Source organism: Crocodylus siamensis, chromosome 3 (assembly GCF_052110815.1).
Source record: "Crocodylus siamensis isolate JL-2025a chromosome 3, ASM5211081v1, whole genome shotgun sequence".
In the NCBI taxonomy this organism is placed as follows: domain Eukaryota; kingdom Metazoa; phylum Chordata; order Crocodylia; family Crocodylidae; genus Crocodylus; species Crocodylus siamensis.
The window spans coordinates 114055419-114079715 of NC_143397.1; the positions used below are offsets into that span (position 1 = coordinate 114055419).

General features: G+C 46.5%; 1 protein-coding gene across 9 annotated transcripts in view; it reads left to right on the forward strand.

The window, feature by feature from the left end:
* The window catches only part of GNE (glucosamine (UDP-N-acetyl)-2-epimerase/N-acetylmannosamine kinase), a 74548-nt gene extending 54625 nt beyond the window's left edge, over positions 1-19923 (forward strand). For all 9 annotated transcript variants that reach the window (XM_090039038.1, XM_090039036.1, XM_090039037.1 and 6 more), the window contains 7 exons: positions 382-469; positions 2227-2437; positions 3837-3966; positions 6172-6393; positions 8952-9134; positions 9740-9856; positions 12737-19923. In XM_090039038.1, the coding sequence (XP_089895164.1) occupies positions 382-469; positions 2227-2437; positions 3837-3966; positions 6172-6393; positions 8952-9134; positions 9740-9856; positions 12737-12972 (1187 nt within the window). In that variant the 3' untranslated portion in view covers positions 12973-19923. The remainder of the gene's footprint in view (positions 1-381; positions 470-2226; positions 2438-3836; positions 3967-6171; positions 6394-8951; positions 9135-9739; positions 9857-12736) is intronic.
* The last annotated feature ends 4374 nt before the right edge of the window (positions 19924-24297 follow it).

The window sequence follows — 24297 nt, forward strand, 5'->3', positions numbered from 1 at the left end:
ACGAACATCCATACTGTCACCACCACTAGCTTACATTCTTGTTGTATCTATGCTGCCTTATGTGTAGGCATTTTCTAGACGATTGCAAGAATTCCATTGTCTAGTACTTCCAGGTACAATAGGAAGTTTACCACTTACTTCAGTGGAATCAAGATCGGGCACCTATCAAGGTTCCTTTGTAAAAGTTGGTGTAGCATCAACCTATGGAAAGTAAGATAACACACACAGAAGTATGGATGCTGCCTGCAGAAAGATTGCTCTGACAAAGGTTGATACCTACTCATTAGGAACATATTTGTTTCAAATTTCATTTTTTCTTTAATATAATTTAACACGTAATTGGCACATGCTAGAATCATGTTGCATTTCTGATTATCTAAGGTGAAAATGTTCTTCATGTTCGTGATGCTGATACACAGGACAAAATACTGCAAGCTCTGCATCTGCAGTTTGGCAAACAGTATCCTTGGTAAGTGTACATCCACCCATTTTATTGCTGTGGATCATAAAGCAGCAGAGAAGAAGGCTCTTAGCTCTGGGCTGGGAAATAGACTTCACTGTAATAGACCTCAGTTTGTCCAAGATTTGCTTAGTGCTTTATGGAAAAGATACTATTGCATACCTATTACATAAAATAGAAAAGAGTTTGCAAATCTCTCAGTATTGTTGTATGAAATGTTATTTAAATGATGGTCCCAGGACTAAAGATCCACAACGGTCCTTACGTACAATGCCTCCCAACAACACTGTCCAACTGGTGGCCCAGAGGCTGCATGTGGCCTGCGAGAGGCTAACAGCAGACTGTGGGCTTCTGCCCAGCTGCCACTCCCCGATTGGTTTTGATGCAGTAGCAGCCAGGGTCTCTGAGCCCTCTCCCTTCCTAGTGTCCACTTCCTGCCCCCACTTCTGGGGCTGGGGCAGCACAGCCGGAGTGGTTTGGGGTACCCACATTGCATGCGCAGCGGGGGAGGGAGCTGGCTTACTTGCACTGTGCATGTGGCAATGGGAGCTGGGTGACCTATGCTGCATGCATGGCAGTGAGGATCTGGGCTTCCCATGTTCCATGTGCAGAGCTGGGGGGAGCTGGGCTGCCTGTGTTGCATGCACAACAGAGGGGAGCAGCCCATGCAGCATGCCCAGCCAGAAGCTGGAAGCTAGGTGAGCCTATACACATGGCAAAGGAGAACAAGTCTGCCTGTGCAGTAAGAGGAGGGCTGGGGCCCACATAGTAAGCAGCATGCAGTCCCTGGTCTGGCCCATGCAGCACATGGCCCCCAACTACCAAGAAGTCAGACAGCCCTGCCTTACAAAAATGATCATTATTTGCTGGAGACTTAAAAGGATGTGTACTCTAATGCCCAGCAAATCACATCACGTATTATAAATCTATCTTGTCTGTACAGATCTAAGTACAGGAAACCTCTTGACTCTTCATTTCCTTAATTTCAGACCTTGGTGCATGCATATCTTTGTGTGTTGCAGCCTTCTCTTGATTTGAAAAAGACAGAAAAAAAATACCCAATAAATTTTCCATCTCTTGTCCCAAAGTTGAGATAATTCCAAATGTTTGCTGCCAAGAGGTGCCCAGCCCTCAGACTGCCCCAGATTATTAAAGCAAAGTCTGTCATAAGATATGTTAAGTAACTTATGGCAGACTTGCATACATCTGAAACACAGTATTCTTGTGGCAGACACCATGGGTGTCTATGTGCGTGCAGTGAGGCTGCTTCGACACACTGTAATTACATCGTGTTGGAGAAGGCTCGATTAATCGAGTCTGCTGGATCATGGTAATTACCACACGGCAAGTCATGTATCGGCATATTACTCCAGCAAGTCACGTATCGGCATCCCCACGCTGAAAAATAGTGGAGGCACTTTAAAGCTCATTCAGTGAGCTTTAGTTAAAGCGCCTCTGCTGCCCTTTTTTAGTGCAGCGACACTGGTATATGAAATGCTCAGGGCTGGAGCAAGTCAGGCCAGGCTGGAGGGGTTGTTGCTTACCAACCAAAGCCACACCTCCTGCAAGGATGCACCAGTTTGCAGAGGGGTGGCCAAGGGCCAGGGCTTACAGAAGGCCCTGTGGGCTGGATGGAATTGCCTGAGGGGTCAGATTCAGCCTGCAGGCTGTATTTTTCCTGACCACGTGACATAACTTGTGGCTTCTGTTTTATAAGCAGTTTACAGTTTTACTTACGTGACTGTTGATGCCTTTTGATCTTGCAGTTCAAAAATATATGGGGATGGTAATGCTGTCCCAAGGATTCTGAAGTTTCTCAAATCTATTGATCTTAAAGAACCACTGCAAAAGAAGTTCTGCTTCCCTCCTGTAAAGGAGAGCATCTCACAAGATATTGACCATATCATGGAAACCCAGAGTGCTTTGGCAGTGGATCTAGGTGGAACAAATCTCCGAGTAGCAATAGTCAGTATGAAGGTAATCACCTTACTAGGTTTGTAGGCTCAGTTGTGCCTTAGGCACATAGCTGCATGGGGGGGTGGAGGAGGGCAGTACAACACTACAAGGAACAGCTGCTCCAAGTGAGGTAGATCTTGGATGCACCAAAAAGAACTCCTTCTGCTACTGGGATATGAATTTTGTCACCTCTGTAACCAGTGAAAAACTTCTGTGTCATTTATCCAAATGTGTTAGTGTTTTGTGGAGTTTGGTCCAGTGGACAGTGACTGTGGTCCTTCTTCCAGAGAACAGATACTAAAACAAAAACAGCCATTATCACAGTGGCCATGCTGGGATTCTCAGAGAAATGAAGGCCGTGGTTCTTAACCTTTTTGGACTTGAGGCACCCCTTCGTAACTTATCTTGTGACACTTCACTTATCTCCGCACGCAAGACTGACCACCCTTTTAAAATGTAAATGCGGGACAAATGCCGGCTTCCCCATCCCCTGTCTCCACTGGCAGCATGGCCAGAGCAGAACCAAGCAATTTGGGGGCAGATGCAGGTTGTGGGCTGGGGTTCCACGCCGTGCTAACCTTCCCCCAGGAGCTCTGTGCTAACTGCTTGCTCCTGCCCACCCAGCAGCAGCAGGGGACACAACTCCACACCACCACCACCCACACTGCTGCTGGGCAGATAGGGGTGCATGGCTGGCGCAGGGCTTCCAGGGGGAGGGCAGCAGGGTGGGAAGCCCCAGCCCCCAGCAGGCAGCCCACATCTGTTCTTGCCCCACACACCAATTTGGAGGGGCATGTGCCCCCCATGTTCCCCCTGGGGTTGTACGCAGCAGTGGGAAGCCAGACCCCCTGCTACCCCCTGGACGAGCCACCCATGGCTCTGTCCCGCTCCACACCCTGGCCCCCTGGCTGGGCAGTGTCCCCAGCTCCTGCCCACTCCTTCCCTCACAACGGGGACCTCAATCTCTCCTCTTCCCATCTCCCAAGTCCACCCCCCTCCATAGACTTACCTGCAGGGAGCTGCTCTCCATGCTGCCTGGCTGTATTCCAAGCTATGTGTATGCATGTTAGCACGCACATACATATGTTGCTCCCTGCATACTGTTTCTGGCAGCCCCTTGCAGGCTGGAATGCTGCCAACTAGCAAGGGGAAACCGGCTCTTTCCTGATCCCTGCACCAGGCTGTGAACTCAGAAGAAATGCTGTTCTGGAGTCATGTGGCCTGGGACCAAAACTTGAGGTTCCCATTCTGGGACTGCCAATTAGGGACAGGTGGTCACCCTACATCATACCTCCTGGCACCCTAGAAATACAGACCTGTTTTTAAAGTTAGTGGTGCTCTAACTGAAATACCAAAAGAACTGATTTGTTATGCAGTGCATTAATGTAACAGAAGAGGACTTAATGGTTTTATTTTTTAGGGTGAAATAGTTAAGAAAATTACCCAGCTCAACCCTAAAACTTTTGAAGACAGAATAGAACTGATCGTCAAGATGTGCGTGGAGGCTGCATCAGAAGCTGTAAATCTGAACTGCAGAATTCTGGGAGTGGGTAAGCTAATGAATATTGAATTTTTCTTCTGAGAATTTCAAAACTAAATTGAAGTCATTGCAAATGAATTTTAAATGTTTTTCAGAATTAATCCTGTGCATTTTTACAGCTCTTGGATTTTACTGATAATTTTATTCCTCCAGTTTCTAAGTGAAACAGTGGACTTCTTATAAAATTACAAATTATGTAAACATTGGCTGGAGTCGGATCTGTCTGTAAGCATGAGCTGTGAAAACTACCCACAAAGTTATGCCAGAGAGTCTCAGTTCTTACCTACAACATCATTTTATTTCCAGTTCTGGTCTTTTCATAAAAAGAAACCCTTTCTGTGCTGAAAGGTGTGATGTTAGAAAGAAAGAACCTACAGCTCATTAAGAGGAACAGAAAATTGATTGCTCAGGCTTCCAAACAGCCATGGCCCCTGCCATAATTAGATTATTATATAATGATTATAATAATAGTTTCATAGTTTCTTGGGTCGGAAGGGACCTGAGTAGATCATCTAGTCCGACCCCCCGCCATGGCAGAAAATAATACTGGGGTCAAATGACCCCAGCAAGATGTTCATCCAGCCTCCTCTTAAAAGCCCCCAGGGTAGGAGCCTGCACCGCTTCTCTTGGAAGCTGGTTCCAGATCCTAGCCGCCCTGACCATGAAGTAGCGCTTCCTGATATCTAGCCTAAACCTGCCCTCTGCCAGCTTGTGACCGTTATTCCTGGTCACTCCTGGCAGTGCACGGGGGAACAGTGACTCCCCCAGTGCCTGCTGATCCCCCCTGACTAATTTATAACAGGCCACTAGATCCTCCCTCAGCGTTCTCTTTTGGAGGCTGAACAGGTTCAGGTCCCGTAGCCTCTCCTCATAGGGCTTGCCCTGCAGTCCCCTGATCATACGAGTGGCCCTCCTCTGGACCCTCTCCATGCTGTCCACATCCCTCTTGAAGTGCGGTGCCCAAAACTGGACACAGTACTCCAGCTGCGGCCTGACCAGTGCCGCATAGAGGGGGAGGATCACCTCTTTGGACCTGCTTGAGATGCATCTGTGGATGCATGACAAGGTACTGTTGGCCTTCCTAACTGCCTTCCCACACGCCCGGCCCATGTTCATCTTGGAGTCAATTATGACTCCAAGATCCTTTTCTGCCTCCGTGCTGACAAGAGGGGAGTTCCCCAACTGGTAGGGGAACTCTAATGTGTGAAAAGATTCAGAGCTTCATTTGCATCAGTCATTTTCTTGATCACAGTCAACTTTAGCCAGTTTCTGTAGTGCCTAGGACTGTATTGGTACTACATTTTGGCTTGTGCAGAAATCTGCAGAAATTCCTTCTGAAGACATTCAAAGAATAATTAGGTGTCCTAAACTCGCATCCAAATGTCTCTTCGGGGGCACATTTAATACAAACCTGCAGAATTCAACAAGCCTTTCACCTTGGACCTCTGTAAAACGGGGAAAAAAAACTCCTAGGATGGGAAGCATACTTGGGAAGCTAATTTCTGCATAAAACCTCCCAAATTTTGTCTGTGACAGTGGTTAGTACCAGCTGCATCAGAAGAGGGGAACAGAAAAGATGCATCTGGCAATTTTGGAGCTCACAAGGGAAGTCTCCTATCTCCCATTATGTGTTGGCTTATATGAGTTTTCCGTTCACCACAGAAAAAAGCAGTAAAACTGTATTTTCTCATGTTAAGGAGAAAAATGCAAATTTTCTCCTTTAAAGGAGAATAATGGAGGAAATGGTGGGTTTCCCATTGCATGGCAGAGTTCCAGCTTGCAAGGGGCTGAGGGCAACAGGAGGGCGCAAGCATGTGGCAGCCAGGCTATACAGGCACAAGCATGTGGCAGCCTGGCAGCATAGAGAGCTGTATAGGTTATTTATGTTTTTCTACCTGAAACATGAAAGGGGTTTAAATGTCTGACCCCAGATCCATCTGAAGTAAACAGCTGAATTTTCAGTTTTCTGATGTCACCTTTCCCAGCCTAGTTAGTTGCAACACTGTACATATATTTTAATAAGAGCAATAAAACTCTGTTAGTTCCCTTTTCATGACATAAATAGTATATTGCAGGTGACATTTGAAAATGTTTGTAACCAGAATATTTAGAGATAAAAGTAAAGGTATCTTTTTCCCAAAAAGAAAACATGGTAGTTCAAGAAGTGCATAAGTTTAGTCTCACTTTTGTGTCTCCTGCATCTTTGGGGGCTCAGGAATTTCTACAGGTGGACGGGTAAATCCCCGAGAAGGAATTGTGCTGCATTCCACAAAACTCATTCAGGAGTGGAGTTCAGTGGATCTCAGGACCCCAATATCTGATTCTCTGCACCTGCCAGTTTGGGTGGACAATGATGGCAACTGTGCTGCTCTGGCAGAGAGGAAATTTGGGCACGGAAAAGGTGTGGAAAACTTTGTAACACTCGTCACTGGCACAGGTAAGCATGCTGTCACAGAATAAGAACCTGAAGTACAACTGAATTCATCCAGTGTTCTCATATGATGGGATGTTCTTGTTGTATAATCACTGTAACTATGTCAGTAGAACCCTAGTGCGTTTTACCAGCAAAAATAATTCCTTTTGCCAGCTATATAGACAAAAAAAAGAGTCTTTTACTGGTCTACACCATGCCTGTGCTAGAGGGGGTTATTGGAATGGTGATTTGGGTAAAACCTGTGCTATGTAAGCAGGCTCTTGATTGCACCAGGAGATCCATCCTCTGATTTCAGTTTATTTACTGAATTCCCTTCCAGCAGTAGAAAATGCAGGTTAGATATGGAGACTTGAACACCAGATATAAATGAGCAACTTGGCATGACAAATTGTTCTTATTGCACACTGCATTACATTTCTGGGTGGTGCTTTGGCAGTGAATGTGACATGCTGTTTTCATTATAAAGCTGTTGACCACTCACAAGAGAAGCAGCTACAGCAGCTACGGACCACTTAATTTGGAGATTGGTTGGGGTTCCTGGTTTGCTTTCCTAAGTAATGCTAACATATGGAGTCAGAAGGAAACTGGAAGTGGAGACTGGACCCAAACAGGGTGATACAGAACCTCCAGAATAACAGACCATTATAGACACAGCTGAGATCAGCAGAGATGATCCATCTATGGTCCTGTGGAATAAGTGGGAAGGGTTTGTTGGCCAAATGTCCCTGGGATGGCTTTCTGGTTTTGAAATTAATTTTCCCCATAATCCACAGTAGCCCTCAACTCTTCAAAGCATGCCTCAAAACATATCTTCTCTAGATGTTTGTAAATGGGAGGGTGATGGGGGATTTATTAAAGGTTAATGTGCTGTGAGTACATCAGTTTCCTGGTGCGTGGGTGGTAGGTTATTTTAAATTGTAGTAGTGCCCTCGGGAACCATCTTCATCTTTAAAAATAGCTGAAGAAGATATACCCAAGAGAAGTGACCTGTGATATATAACAATTATACAGTTTTGTTTTGCTGCACACGAGAGGGAAGAACTATTTTATTCTCATGGTCAGACCCAGAAGGTGGTGGTTGATGGAAGTCAATAGTCATGGTGCTCTGTGACCAGTAGGGTCCCCCAAGGCTCTGTCCTTGGACCCATATTGTTCAACATCTTCATTAATGCTGTGGACATTGGAGTCAGAAGCAGACTGGCCAAGTTCACCGATGATACCAAACTCTGGAGTAAAGCATCTACACCTGAGGAGAGGAGGGTGATCCATGCTGACCTTGACAGGCTCAGCAAATGGGCGGACGAGAACCTGATGGTGTTTAACACTGAAAAATGTAAGGTTCTCCACCTTGGAAGGAAAAACCTGCAGCATCCTTACAGGCTCGGCAGTACTATGCTGGTTAGCACTACAGATGAAAAGGACTTAGGGGTCATGATTGACCACAAGATGAATACGAGCCTTCAGTGTGATGCTGCAGCTAGTAAAGCGAGCAAAACGCTGGCTTGAATCCATAGATGCTTCTCAAGCAAATCCCTGGACGTCATTCTCCCCTTGTACTCAGCCTTGGTGAGGTTGCAGTTGGAGTATTGTGTCCAGTTTTGGGCTCCACAATTCAAAAAAGATGTGGAGAAGCTTGAGAGAGTGCAGAGAAGAGACACGCACATGATCAGAGGTCAGGAAAACAGACCTTACAACAGGCTGAGAGCTATGGGACTCTTTAGCCTGGAAAAGAGCAGGCTCGGGCAATCTGGTGGCCATCTATAAGTATATCAGGGATGTTCACCAGGATCTGGGGGAATGTTTGTTCACCAGAGTGCCCCAAGGGATGACAAGGTCAAACGGTTATAAACTCCTGCAAGACTGTTTCAGGCTGGACATGAGGAAGAATTTCTTCGCTGTCCAAGCCCCCGAGGTCTGGAATAGCCTGCCACCAGAGGTGGTTTAAGTACCTACTTTGAACACCTTCAAGAGAAATGTGGATGTTTATCTTGCTGGGATCCTATAACCCCAGCTGACTTCCTTCCCCTCAGGCAGGGGGCTGGACTCAATGATCTTCCAAGGTCCCTTCCAGCCCTAATGTCTATGAAATCTATGACATTGGTCCCAAACTCACTAAATAGAAAAGGGCTGTCCAACTTTGGTTTGGCCAGGGACCACACATGGCACAGACCAGTCTGCAGGTGCCCCCCACATGATCCCTCCCCACTGTGCAGGCTGTGCCAATGGCACATGGCCCTTCCCCTGCATGCAGCAATGGAAGAGGTATCTGCAGGGGCCCAGGGGCTAACATGTTAAGCACTCCCAGGCAGCATGCACCCACATGCCACATGCTGGCTTCTCACAGGCTGCATGCAGCCCACAGACCACCGTTCGACAGCTCTAAAATAGGGAAGAGTTGCCATAACAAATTCTTCATTAGGCCTCAATATAGCAGTTGACTGGCACGAATACTGGCACAAATACTTAATTCCTTTCCTGTCATGGTAAGCACATATAAATGTCCTGCTTAGGTTTTGTGCTGTGGCCGTACTTTTTTGCTGTCCGTAACTTTATGCTTCTAGGAATCGGAGGTGGAATCATTCATCAACATGAATTGATCCATGGAAGTTCCTTCTGTGCTGCAGAACTTGGACATATTGTGGTATCTTTAGATGGACCGGAGTGCCTATGTGGGGGTCGTGGATGTATAGAAGCATATGCCTCTGGAATAGCCTTGCAGAGAGAAGCTAAGAAACTGCACGATGGCATGTATTATTTTTACCTTTTCATTTAATATAAATGAATAACTCAATGGATTTATATTAGCATAGGGAAGGAGCTTTTAGTCTGAATTATTGGGCATGCCTTTCTTTTGATAAACCTCCAGCTTTCACCATGATAAAATTGGGTCCTAGATTTAACATAAGCATTGAGGGTGGGATTTTCAAAAGTACTCTGTATTGGCTTAACTCTGCTATCCCTGAAGTCTCCTCAGACATGCTTTATTTGTTTGAAACTGCATAAACTTGATATCCTTTCCCTAGCTTCAGGGTTGCTTTATTTTTCTCCCCAGACAGGTGCATGCTATGAAATAATTTGCTGTGAAGTCCTAGTTACTTGTGAACTTTGGATAATGATATATCTCAGGAAAAAAAAAATTTTAAGCCTCTTAGATGTTGGTCTTTCTCAGGGGTATATCATTTCTACTCTTGCAAACACTAGCTCTATTGATAGCCACTGAACAATATGAAATGATTGCTGTTTTCCTAAGTAGCTTAAAAGTGAGTTTATCTACATATATACCCCCACCGTCACATCATTATTTCAATGTAGTTATTAATGCTTCCTATTTGTCTTCTACCCCAAACAGAGGATCTTCTCTTAGTGGAAGGCATGTCTGTGAAGAAAGAGGAGGTTGTTAGTGCTGTACATCTCATTCAGGCAGCTAAACTTGGGAATACAAAGGCTGACAATATCCTCAGAACAGGTAAGAACATAGACCTGGAGTGAGAAACCATTTGAGAGAGAGATTTTTGAGGATCTAGAAGTGATGTTGGACTTAAATAGGGTTTGACTTATTTAATACATGTTAAGGATCTAGTCTTGTCTGCTTGTTGGTAAAACACACACACACACCTGTATGGTAAAGATGAATGTTGGAAGAGATGTGAAACTTTATGAATTGCATTGTCACTGGACTGTTCAATATGTCTTTTGGGATTCCCTTCTCCAGGGGACTAGAAAACTAAAACTTCTCATGGTAATCAAAATAGTTCTTGCTTCATGAGGAAAAAGCATTTCAACAGTTTAGTATTGGTGTGGAAAATGATGGGAACTTAAGTGGATGCACATGGTAGGTGACCAAAATTAACCAGTCTCTCTGGAATAATTATCCACTTATATATGATATTACAAGGGAGAATTTTTCTGGGAGTTATAAATTAGTACTAAGTGTAATCAGCTTACTTTTACATGGCTGATATTATGAAGGGAGGTAGAATAGTAACTTTCTTTTTTCCCTGATAGTAAGAATGAGATTACTTGTTGGGTTGGGGGGGGGGGGGTTGGTTTTTTTAAAGCTAATAATGTAACTGCATTCTGCTATAAAATTGATTTTTTTTTTCTTTTATGCTTAGAAGAAAAAATAATGGTTAACACAGGTCACCTCCTTAGTACTTTCACTATTAGGATGAAATTACACATTACAATTATCACATGCTGTTGGCATGTGCTGTGAGCAGTTGCATATTAAAAGTTAATATTCTCCCAAAGTGCATATCTCAGATCTGCCACTAGAGCAGAGTTTTCCTACCTGTGGGTCGCATCCCAAAAGTGGGTCGCAAGAATATATGAAAGGGTCATGAACAAACTTTAAAAATGGATTTTCCTTTAAAGAAGAAAAATCTGGGAAACTGTGTTTTTTCCTTTGCAGGCTGTCAGAGTTCCAGCCTGCAAGGGGCTGCTTGGGGTCCCCCATGTCCACACACCCACCCCTTGCCCCACACATTCGGGGATAGGGGGCAGGGGGGGAAGGGCCCCCCCTGCAACCATGGTTTGTCCCCTCCTCTCCCCACCATTACTGCCAGATTGCTCCCCAATTAACCCCTCCGCTCCAGGATTGCCCCAGTCACCTTCTCTGGCTCCCCAGTGGCCTCCCCACTCACCCTTTTCAATCTCCAGATGCCTGCTGTGCGACCCAGTCAGCCCAAGAATAGTGAAAGCAGTAAGGGGGAGGAGAGAGGGAAGAGATTCCCCTCCTAGATGCCTTGCAGCCTGCACCACCCATGTGCATCCAGATCCAGCCCTTGCCAGACCCCAGGGGGAGAGAGCAGGGGTGAAGCAGGGATATGCTGGGCAGCTGTGGGACCTCGCTGGGGCTGGATTTGGGTATGGGAGGTGTGGGCTTCTGGGAGCCCAGGGGCAGGCAGAGAGCAGGGTACCAGAGAGGGGATCATCTGCTCTCAGGCTGATCAAGGCAAAAGGACAGTGATCCAGGCTGTGATTGAGGCAGCAGGGCCACAATCCAAGTGGCAGGGGAGTGATTGGGGGGGGGGTGATTTAAGGGCTAGAGACATCAGCAGCTCCCCATCCACCCACTCCCACCACCTTCACTTCTTTCCTTTCCCTCCCCACTAACCTGCTGCCCAGCTGTCCCAGTGGTCAATTCAAGGCTACAGAGTCCTGGATAATAGCTAGTTCACCTGGGAGCAGAGCAGAGCTTCCTGGGATCCTGGAGGAGTGCAGATTGGTGGTTTTATCTCAGTTGAACAGTCAGAAGTTAACTTAACTTGAGCTGGGTAGCACAGCTCAAGCATAATCCTTTCCCCCAGTAGCATAACTTTAAGATGTCTAGAGGACACTAAACAGTTGTTAACAAACCTTAATGTGCAATCATTCGTGTTTTAAGTGCTGCCAGCATGGTCTAATTGTAATGTGTAATCTCACTGTCATATACAGCCACTTTCCCTTGAGGAAAGAAATATGTTCCAAGGTGGTTCTACTGCTATGACCAGCAAATCATGAATGCCTGCTGTATGGAATGTAGTTTTTGCAGCCATGTTATTAAGAGTTTAGAGACATCAGTTCAACCACTTGGAATCAGGCTGTTGAATGACATTGTGTATGGCTAAGCAGCAACTCTCCAGAAAAGGACCTGGGGGTTACAGTGGACAGTTAAGTTGAATATGAGCCAGCAGTGTGTCCTTGTTGCCAAAAAGGCAAACAGCATACTGGGCTGCATTAGTAGAAGTCGCCAATAGAGCAAGGTAAATGGTTATTCCCCTCTATTCAGCACTGGTGAGACCACATCTGGAGTTCTGTATCCAGTTTTGCCCCCTCCCATCCCCCTTACAGAAAGGAAGTGGATTAATTGGAGAGAATCCAGCAGAGGGAAACAAAAAATGGCTAGGGGCTGGGGGAAGTGACTTCTTAAGGAGAGGATGAGGGAACTGGGTTTATTTAGTCTGGAGAAGAGAAGACAGAGGGAGGATTTAATAGCAGCCTTCAACTACCTGAAGGGGGTGTTCCAAAGAGGATGGAGTTGGACTGCTCTCAGTGGTGGCAGATGACAGAACAAGGAGCAATGGTCTCAAGTTGCAGCAAGGGAAACTTAGGTTACATATTAGGAAAAACTTCTCACTAGGAGGGTGGTAAAGCACTGGAACAGTTTACCCAGAGAGGTTTTGGAATCTCAATCCTTAGAGGCTTTTAAGACCCAGATGAACTGAGTTTTGGCTGGGATGATATAATTGGGGTGGTCCTGCTTTGAGCAGGTAGTTGAACTAGATGACATCCTGAGGTCTTTTCCAGTCCTAATTTTCTCTGATTCTGTGTTGCTGTAATTTCTTTCCTTGTGTTGTTTTCTCAGCTGGAACAGCCCTAGGTCTGGGAGTTGTGAATATCCTGCACACCATGAACCCCTCCCTTGTGATCCTTTCAGGAGTGCTAGCCAGCCATTACATCAATACCGTGAAAGATGTGATATGTCGCCAGGCTTTGCCCTCTGCTCAGGCTGTGGATGTTGTTGTCTCAAATCTGGCAGATCCTGCTCTGCTGGGAGCTGCTAGCTTGGTACTAGATTATACAACACGGAGAATATACTAAGTACTGGAAAAATTGTAAAGATGGAGTATCTGGTTTTCTGAATTCTGGGGTGACATACTGTGCTCAAGTATTTCATGGTGATGAAAACTTTATCTCCCAGACTTAAACAGACTAGTATTCTAGTTTGAAGCTAGTATTTCTTGTAGTCAATTTTTTAGTATTTTTTTCTTAAATTATACGTGGATTCATATGAAGTAATGTGTATCTCTGTTCTTTTGTTCAACCCTGTAGCTCTGGGGCAATTTTACATGTGCTCTGGGGATGAAGTGGGAAGAGGGGGTGGTGCTTTTAATTGCAGCAGTTCTGAGAGCCACTATAATTAAAGTGCCTGTGCTTAAAAATTGTGGCAGAGGTGCTTGAACTAAAGCTTGTTCAATGAGCTTTGAAAAGGCAAGCCACCTAAGGCTTCTGGCATGATGGTGTAGCCCATGGTTGTATAGCTGGGACACAAACAGTTCTGTGGGCATTCTATAATTAGTCTTCTGCAGTGTGATCCTTCTTGGAGTGTGCCTATGAGGGTTTCTTGGCCAGGGAGGTCAAAAAATCAGTTTTGTCATGGATGATTGGAGCAAGGGTGGCAGAGCCTACAGCTTTGCTCTTAATGGAGTAGAAAGTTCCCCACTGCATTGTTCCAACCATTTTATCTACTATGACTATTAAAAATGTAAGGGGCAGGACTCAGCTTCAAAAGGAAAGCTGGAGATGGGCCTAGATCAGTGGTCTCCAAACTTTTTATGGTGAAGATCATTTTTTGGCACCCTAGAATCTGCCCTGCCCCGCACCTACCAGAAAAGCTGCCCAGGCTCTGACCCCACTCATCCAGCCCAGCCTTGGGGGCTCAGCCCAGTCACGTGTGTCCTGCTGCTCCTAATCTTGGAGCCTTTGACAGACTGAGATCAACTGTCAGAGGCCCCATGATCAACCAGTCAATCAAGATCTACTGGTTGGTGACCACTGGCCTAGATCATGCCTAACCTGTGGTGTGGTGATTAGAGATCTGTACAAGAAAATAGAAGGTCTGTATAGACACAAATCTACCCTGAGTAAATGGGAGCCTAGAACCTGGGTCATCTGCTTCCCAAGTAAGTGTCCTAACCGCTCAGCTCTTGGGGATAAAATATGGGAGGTCTGGATTTCCTGGACTTCTGACCAGGTACATTCTAATATTATAAAAGCCTAAATCTGTCTGTCTGTCCATAATGCTTTATTCGCAGTCTGATTGGCTGACAAACAGCCAATCAGAGTTTGAACAAGCATTCCCACAGGAGCTGGTGGCATGTTGAGATCCTGCAATGATGGCAGAGACACAGGACAGCTGCGCTGGCCTTGCCCCTCCTGCCCTCCCCTCCGCCCTGCTCGCTGGAGGCAGGGGCAACAGAGTGAATGAAACGGTGGGGAACGGGCCCCCTGCCCTGCTCCTTGCAGGTGGCGATGATGGAACGGGGTGGGGAATGGGCCCGGATCCCAAGCAGCTGAAAGGAAGTGGGGAGCGGGCATCTTCCCAAAGAACCCAGCTTCTTTGTCTGCCAGCATGCGCTCCTGGAGCATGTGCTACACTGCTTTTTTTTTTGCTATGGCTTTTTTTTTTGATTCCGGGATCTCGTAATGTCAAATTAGCAGCATGGCAAATGGTGCACATGTGCTGTGTGTGGTTTGCAGCACCTTGAACTACTCTGAGGTGCTGCAGACCACACATGCATGCTTATCTGGACATGCTCCTTGAGTCCAAAGAAGGCCCTGAGGCACAGCAGCTTTGTAGGAAGCAATGACAGCAACATGATGAGTTGGTTCCCAGAGTTGCTGTGTTCTGTTCCCTCTCAGAAACCTAGCATCAATCCCAGAGTAATAGACAGAACCAGAGTTCCAACCCTTCCCCCCAGCCCCACTGGTATTCCACCAAGATGTCAGTTCTCCTTCCAATGAGACCAGAATTCACTAAGTACAGTGCAGCCTTCAAGCCAAGCAGGACAGAGTTTTACCTTCCTTACTGCCCTCTGGCAAGGAGTAGAAACTTGGCATAGCATGGGTTGTACAGATATTCAGGGCAGTCCTCTGGTCACACCCCTGGTACACAGTGATGCTGCACAGCAGATGGGCAGGACTTCCCAATGTAGCCATTCCTGTTCTTCAGGAAAGGATGGAGTTGGTATAAGCAGTCCTACCTAAAGCATCATTTTCCTGGGAATAAAAGGTACACCTGCATTCAGAGTTCCAAGGCCAAACATGCACACTTGTCCTGAACCTGATCACAAGCTAGAGACCATATGGCTTCCTTGGGGACATGGGTCAAACAAAGGGTAGCACAGGCTGTGGCAAACAAGAAACTGCTTCTTCACTGAGGAAGCCTTGTATTCAGAACTTCTTATTTCGGGGGCCCCCAACACTGGTGGTTTCAGTGCTGGTCCCTTCCAGGGGTCATAACTTCTGGACAGTTGGGTCTCAAAGTCCTGCTAGGGCTGCTATGCTATCTCATCCTGAAGCCAGTTTTTTAGGAAGGACAAAAAAGGCTGGAAAGGACCTTGCCTGCTCTATCTTAGAGTTTGGGGGAAGCAAACAGGATTTTACTCACCTATAGACAAAATAAATTGCTTAAGGGACTAGGCAAGCAGGATTTTGCCAGACACTTGTAACCTCACAAAGGCCAAGAGATTCTGTTAAAACGGGACTTTGGTGATCTTTTACACAGCTTTGTTCTTCATTGCAGTGACTCCCACTAGCTGAAAAGCTGCAGTTTGCTAGGTTGATATCCTGGGAATTTGAGGAGAGTGCCTTCTACTTCCAGGCCAGGAGGAGCAGTATCAAGGTTTTGAAGGAAAGAGCTTAGGACTTAATAGGGCCAGTAGGAGCACCAACAACAGATCAGGAGGTGGTCTTTCACATCAGACTGAGGGAAATGCCATCTAAACAGGTTTGAATTAGATCTTGGATATCTTTACCCCACTCAGTTTCTTCCTTTTTGGTGATACTGCTAAGCAACAGGAAAGCAGAATGGGGGCTTTGTTAGGTGCTTTTAAAAACAATTTGAGAGAAGTGCATGTGACACGCCTGACCCAGCAATCTGTGTACGCAGCACCGTGAGTTGCAATGCAACTGTTACACCACCAAGCCATAGGTGCCAACTTTTATTTTTGCTGGGGGGGGACCTAAGAAGTTCCCTTCCTGCCCCCCGCCCCATCCAGCGGTATGGCTGGAGCAGAGCTGAGCAGAGCCCATGCTGGGGCAGATGTGGACTCAGGGCTTCCCACCCTGCTGCCTTCCCTACAGGAGCCCTACGCCAGCTGTGCTGCCATGGCAAAGACCCCCTGCCCGCCTGGCAGTAGCAGGGGTGACAGTGCAACGTTTTGCACCCCAATGCTGCCAGGTAGGCGGGGATGTCTCGCCATGGCAGCATGACCAGCATAGGGCTCCTTGGAGGAGGACAGCAAGGAGGGAGCCTTGAGGCCACAGCAGGCAGCCTGCATCTGCCCCTGCTCTGTGCACAAATGTGGGGGCATGTGCCCCCCATATCTCCCTCCCCAGGAGTGCACACAGTATCAGGGAGCCACTCCCTCCTCCCCCCTTCCTCCCCCAGGTGAGCTGCCCATGACTCTGTCCCACTCCCCACCCCAGCCTCAGACCCCATGCACTGCCCAACCCCTGCCTCTGCCCCACTCTCCCTCACTGTGAGGCCCTCAATCTGCAACCTCTGCCAACCAAAGACGTACCTGTAGGCAGCTGAGGGAGCTGCTCTCCACCCCTGCCTGGGGCTATATTTCTGACCTCATGCATGTGTGCACATGCACATAGCACCCCCTGCATCCTGCTCCCCACAGCCTCTTGCAGGCTGGAACTCTGCCAGCCTGCAGGGGGAAACCCACCATTTGCTGTGTTTTTCTGCCGTGAACAGAAAACCCAGGTCCCTGCACAATACTGGAAATCTGAGATAAATGATTTCCCAGACTCATGCAGCCTGGGACCAGGACTTGATATTCCCATTTTGGGACTGCCCCACTCAGTTAGGGATCGGTGGTCACCCTACCCTCTACCCGAGGGGGGCCAGGGCCCTTAGGCCCCCACATACTCAGCACCTATGCACCAAGCTAGAGGGTTCCCTTCCACCTGTGGAGGAGCAATTGGCATTAATAATTAGAACCCATGCATATTTGAATGGTCCAGGAAAAATGAGGCCCACCCCACTGAAGTGAGTGGGAGTACTGCCATTGGCTCCAGTGGGTACAGGAACAAGCCTTTATATACCGAGGGAGAAAAATCTGCAACCACAATCTCTAGGTAGAGCTCAGAGCCGGTGGTACCAGTATACCTGTGCAATTACCACTTTAGAACCTGAAAGAAATAGTACTTTGAAAATTATCACATCCCTAGTTTCTGAGGTTTCATGTATTAGGCATGTCTTAAGATAAGCTCTCCCACCTGCCCTAGCGCTATTTCCATGTCATTGGTGAGGTGGCAGCACTGCGGGAAAAGAGGGCCAGCAGTAAAAATAGTAGTTACTGTTCTTCATGGCCTTCATACTTCAATAACACTGAAAGTCAGTTCCTAAAGTTAAGGCAACAAAGGAAATATAACTGAAGACTTTGACAGGCATTATTTTTGTTGTACTATAAAGTTTGTATCACTAAAAAACTGAGCACCGTGGACATGCGCACCCATTGCCCCAAAGGCACGCTGTCCAGCCATGATGTGATAAGGGCTGTGTGGGGGCTGGGAGATTGCTCCCTGCCCCAGGAGCTGCCTGTTACCATGGCAGGCTCCAAACTCAGAACTCAGCTAGGAAAATGCCCCCCTATGCTGGCAGCAAGCATCTCCCAGCCCCAGCTCAGTGATCAGAGCGGGACCTGGGAGATTACTCCCTGCCCCTGATCACAGAGTTGGGGTAGAGGGACATTGGACCGCAAGCTGGAACACACTCGAAGCTCACCCTAGCAGCAGGCAGCTGTCAAGGGAAGGGATCCCCTGCTGCCCAGGCTGACTGGAAGCAAATTTGCTCCCAGTTGGCCACCTATATGTGGGCTACTGTGCAGTCACTACTGTGCAGTTAATTTACTACCTGCAATGGCAAAATTAACCCTGCAGTTGAGTAATTGACTGCACAGTATGCATCAGCACATGTAGACTCACCCTCTACGGACCTTTTAAAATTCCTGACTCCAAGGTAGTCTAATACCCAGCTCAAGTCAGTCTTGGGCTACCTAGAAACCTTTTAAAGATCCTGGCTGGCAGGCAGTTCCACTGTGGTGGTGTTCACTGCTTGCAGGCTGCCTGCCCACCCAGAGCTCTGAAGGGCTTCCAGGCAGCCTAAGATGCAGAATGCTGCTATAGCGCAGCACTGTCTCCAGCCATGCAAGGACTGGGGCTGTTCCTGGACTTCCATGGTTAGAGCACTCTAACAGCACTGTCGGGGTCCCTGGCTGCTGACCACACTGCCCTGGAAGAATTATAACACCCCCTCACCACGACCACTATCGAGTCCATAGGATTGGGGAGGGGGCAGCCCACAGGGCTGGGAAAGAACCACCTCCTTGCCTGGTCCCACTGATCAGATGATTGGCTAGAAGTCCACAAGGGGTGCAGCATACCCTAACATCTTGCTGCTGGGAAAGCTATCAGAAATCCAACTTGTTTCTCTTGGAGAGGAGAGGGGGAGAACAGGGGATTGTGGGATACTGGTGGATAGGAATACTTGTCTGGCCATTACATTTGTGGCCAAAAACCTTCCTGCAATAAAGAACTTGGTGTTTTAAACAACTCATGGATTTAACAGGTTGTTTTTTGCTGCATGAAACTCAAAGACAGACTGCAACAGATGTAACTGATGGGCATTACTCTCCTAGCAACAGCTGCAATTTATAGGTTTGGTATAAACTGTATTAAACTGGTAATGTCTTTTGTTGCTTATGAAGTACAGCCCACAGACTGTACTCCACTCTGACTAACCCGAGTTTAGTAAATCAAGTTACGCTGCATTGCAGCTGGTCCTGCTCAGTGGTACCAAAGATCTGCCAAAAGAACACATTTCAGCCTTCTGATAGTCTTTAAGCACTTTCCAATGACTTTTTGCTTTGGTATGCCTGAATTATGGGAAACTTAAATATAGTACCAATAGAGGGCATCATTGCATGTGAGTGACAAATACTGTGTAAGTGGTCTGGAACATGTCTTTATAATTCAGCGTGCATCATAATGAAAGTCATTGGTGTGTCATTTCAGTAACGTGTGTTGCTTTTGAAAATTCTGTGCAATACCTAGGTTAATGGCTTGTCTTAGACTATTTGAAATTGTTTAAAATTGTCCTTTGTCAAAAATGTATTGGTTCTTAGTGCTGCTAATTGAAAAATGAACCTACTAAAGATAATATAATTGAAAAGTTATTTCTTAGATATGCACCACAATTAGATAGTTGCTTTGTTATGTACCACTGATTTTGATAATGCCTAAAATGTATGAGGTGCTGCAGAGAAAGTATAGGAAGACATGGTTCCTGTCCATTCATACACTTGTTTAAACAAGCCAATTCTCAATGAATAATTTATAATAAGAAGAATTTGTGAATTGCACAAAGACATGATTGCTGTACAGAACACCCTAACACTATTTCTACATCGTTGTGTTGTTTCAAATTGGATTAGAAAAATGGTTGCTTGCTTATAATTTGCAAGATAATGAGATATTTATAGGCCGGTTATCCTCCTTCTCATAATGCACCTTAGATTCTCAATGCTCTGTTTGTAAGAAGGACACATTTTAAATGTTAATGTTGCATGGACAGTACACTGGTTTATCAGTGCTTTCTTAATAAAGACAGAATCGTGGCAGTTGTATTTAAGATGAAGTTTTAAAGAAACAATGTCTTTTTAAAGTTGTTTTATTTCAATTCAACAATCTTGCAATCTCAAAATGATGGCATTATGTAGCCTTTTTTAAGAAAATGCTTATTAAAGAAATGAAGCAATATTTTCTTTGGTATCTCATTTCTTCTCTTTGAGCCCTGAGGCATCAACATTTCTGATCATAATTCAGCTCTTGCTATGAAGGTCAAGTTCAGGAGTGGTCAAACAATAGTGCAGTAGTTCATTCACAAAATAGTAGCTCATAGTCCACTTGTTGCAGGGGGATGTATAGAATAGTTGTAATGTATTCCTCCCAAGAATGATTTGCTCACAGGAAAACCATGCGTGTGTCATTGGGGGATGTCTACAGCATGTGTGCAATTGGATTGTCTAAGGGACAGTATTCCAGCTGTTGTGTAAAGGCAGCCAGTTCTCTGTCCACACACAGGGAACTCTGAAGCATCATGATTTACAACAGGGAGTTGCTCTTCCGTCTGTGCCTACAATGACCTCTGTCTCTTCTTCAGCTGCAGGTTTGCAGCATCTGTCACAGGTGCCTCTCCCCTCAAAGAGAACACAAAGACTTCATGGTCCACCCCTGCTTTGACAAACAATTAATGGGGACAATGGTTTTACACCCGACCTGTATGTATTTCAGTGAGAAACATAATTATGCTCTTGTCCTTCAAATTGGAAATTCAGTGGAGGAAGAATGAAAACAGGAAGTCTCCTCTGTACAGAACTCAGCTTTATTGGGGCTTTAATTTCACTTGGATAGTCTATAAACTACTATTGCACACAGAGCAAGCACATCATCATGCTGAAGAGCTAAAGCTGAGGGTACCTGATGAATATAGACCCTAACCAGTTTGGTCAGCCACCCAGTAGGTCTAAAACACCTCAACCACTACAAACATCAATTGCACAAGCAAATCAACTTTTTTATTACCATCTCAGCATCATTTGCCTTGCTGGACTGAAAAAATGGTACAAGAGTAGGGCTGTGGGAAATGTGTTGGGGCCCTATGCTTGCTTTTGGACGGTGCATTATTTCTGCCTCAGAAAGGTTTCCTGGAAAACAAGTTTTGAACTTGCTCCTCTTGCCAAAGGATCACAAAACTAGGCCTCTGCCATCATAAGAGAACAACACAGGAACAATTGCAGGGTTTTGTCTGATCGATAAGGCTGTGATTTCCATCCAGAGCCCTGGAAATCCTTTGAATGGCACTGCCAGCACTGTGAGGAGATAAGCAGTGTGAGAAGATAAGCAGATAAGGGCTCTCATTTGAAACATCTCTCTCATTTGGTCAATCCAGTGAGTGCTTCCACTGACCTTCAGGGAGACTACAGAATCAACCTTCTCCCTTTGGAGTGAAGGTGTGTTGTTTTCTGACTACTCCCTTCGTAGAAGCAAGCTGACATCTAGGCTAAAATGGCACGTGGCTGGCTGAACCTTGGTTCTTAGGAAAGCATTATGTCTGCCATCAGCTCTTGCAGACAGGTGGCTGGAGAAAGTTCCCTCCCAAAGATAGGCGAGCCAAAGTGTCCAGTGCATGTTGTTACCAAAGGCTTTATCACAGGGATAAGCTGAAGCTCCTCATGGGGTAAAGACATTGCTGTCTGCATTGTCCATAATGAGGTAGAGAGCAAGAACCCTGCCCAGATGTCCTTTCATAACCAGCATGCCCAGTGCACCTCCTGCATCAGCATCCCAATCTGCCCACCAGCCACCTCGTTTCAGTGACGGGGTCCCTTTGGGATGACAGCTAGCTATGGAGCAGAGGGCTGTCAAGGAGGGAATAATACTGTTGTGAACCCCACTGGTTACCACATGTCTCTTAAAGCAGGCTTTGGTCCAGCCCCAGCCCTCACTGTGCACAGAGAGAGCTGGAAGAGGGGACAGGGCATGGCCCCTACGGCTATGACTTCTTGGGGCCTTCTGTCCCTCAGTCTACACCCTTGCTCCCCCAACTCCCTTGCTCTAATGCCAAACCCCTAACTCTCCTGCTGCAACACTACTCCCCTCTCACACCTGGGGGCAGAACCCAGAAATCCTGGCACCTAGCCCTCCTACTCGAACCACTTCTCCCTCTCCAAGACCACCTTGCTTTTGGCAAATGCAAATTGATGCCTATTAAGTCCACTTAACCCAGGTTGACCCTGGCATCTGTAGCCCAAGTAATCTGGACTCCTGCCTCCTTGCCACAGGTGAGAGAAGACTGCCTCACTGCTGGCAACTGGCTTTATTCCACAACATGCAGAACTGCTGATGGCACCCCAGCTATGAAGACAGCAAAGATGCTTAAATGGATGTGGGCATGGTCTACTTCAGAGGAGACAGAGGCAAGGGCAAACCCTGGCTGGGTCCTGGAGAAAAGATGGGACCAGGAATTGTGGGCTGGGAAGAAGGGCTGTGGAATTAGTTTATAATTTCTGAAAGTGCTTCAAAATACTCTTTGAAATGTGGTCAGAACCAGAGAGCAGCCTCTGACCCATAAACGGATTGATCCTGGAGTGTGGCTGACTCCAACTTGTGTGAAAATCCCAACAGTTCAAGGTCGACTGTGGGGAAGTGACCCTGCAGAGCAAAGGGACAACCCCATAGCAGACTGGGGTCTCAGGGGCTGACACGAGGAGGAGTGAAATGAATAGCTCATCCCATCCTGATCATGCAGTGCTGAGGAAGAGTTCTAGCTGGTGCAGATTTTTTGAGGTATAAACATGTGTGAGCATTAGGATGTGGGTTGCAGTGGTGCTATAGTTGGGATGCCCAAGGATTTACATGGCAAGAGATTTTACTGGACTAGCTACAGAGTTAAAAGAGGTGGCAGACAAGCTTCTGGGGCAAATGCTTTTCTTCCCCAAGCCCACACCTTGCTTGTCCACCATCTCTCCCAGCTCTCAGTTCTCTCCAATAAAAGATATTCCCAAGCATGTCCTGCTCCTAGCAATATAGTCCATGTTGAATAACACCAATAACTGGATGGAAAAGGAAATATACAATATAGTGATTGTTTAACAATAACACTTCAGCAATGACTGCTAATGTGATTATTGTTATCTGTCAATATAGGCAGTACAAAGACATGCTAATGTAACAGATCTCAATGCATGAGGGTCCCATTGTAACAAATCTCCTTTATAAAATACTGTCATTCTTGTTGTTTGTACCTTGCAAGTTTCTTGGCTGGCCCTGCCGAGAGAGTTCCAGGTTATTTCCTCTGATAGAGGGAGCCTGGAGGAGTGAAGGAAGGACTATTTCTTCTTGTGCAAAGATCTGCCATACCAGCCTCACAGCTCTGTTGTGAGCTGACTAACATGGGGGCCCTGATGCCATTTGGGATTTAGAGGACCCAAGTGAGTGCAGCAGCCCTGGTGAGCTACCAGGATCCTGATTTCTTTAGTTTGGCTCTTTTTAGGACCAATGGTGCATTCAGGCACATGGTGCCCCACAGAGTCTGAATCTGTGGGGCAGCTTCTCTTTCCAGTCACAGCCCACTGGCAGCGTCCTCTGTAACCATGACCTCACCCCTCCCCTTCACTGCCAAAAAGCTGGAAATAGCTGGTCCGTAGGGATCCCTCTGGCTCTATTTTGTAGGGGAGGAAAACAGCAATACCAAGGAGGATGGAAGAGATGCCTGAGAGGAGAATACAAAGCAGGGCAAGGAGTGGAGAGGGGGCTGGGGTCTTTTACCTCGAGGGGCTCCAACTCTGATCTGCCTCAGGACAGGAGTACTAGCTGGCTCTGGGGGCAAGAAATGGGTTGAGGGGCTTTTCTTCTCACAGTTTTCTTGGTAGGGCAGCTCGCCCCTTCTGTAGCAGAAACTCAGTGGGGAAGGAGGAGGTGTTGCCCTATCTAGAAAGGAGATGTACATGTTCTGAGATGCAGTGTGATGTAGGAGGTAGGCTTGTTCATAGAGTCATAGAGAAGTAGGGCTGAAAGGGACCTCCAGAGGTGATCTAGTCCAGTGCCCTGCCTCTGGCAGGATCATCCCTATCCAAACCATCCCATACAATCCATAATCTAAACTCTATGTAAAACTACTTTCAACCCTGACACAACATAGACCTGACACCCAAACCTTCCACAGGCAAAGCAGGGGAACCACTGCAGTCAATGTCCTGTTGAAAGCTTCTGGGTAAAGGTCAGAGGGGAGATCAGAAGGGGCCTCTGCTATAAGCCACCAAAAGAAGGGGAACAGGTGGACAAGGCCTTCTTTAAACAACTAACCCAAATTTCCAAATCACAGGACCTGGTTCTTACTGGGGCGAGTTTTATATTTCTTAAATACCAAGCCTTGTAAAGATTCTAATTTTAACGATTTCCCAATAAAGCTTTTAAATGCTATTGTAGAAAAGGCCTTTATGTTCTCAAAAATGCCAGGTGTCATTGGTAATATGGTTTCATTGTGTCTGTGCATGACTCGATCCAGCTTGCAAATTGTTGAGCTTTCTTCTACCTCTGGCTTTCATTGATGCAGACAAATTTAGTCTCAGG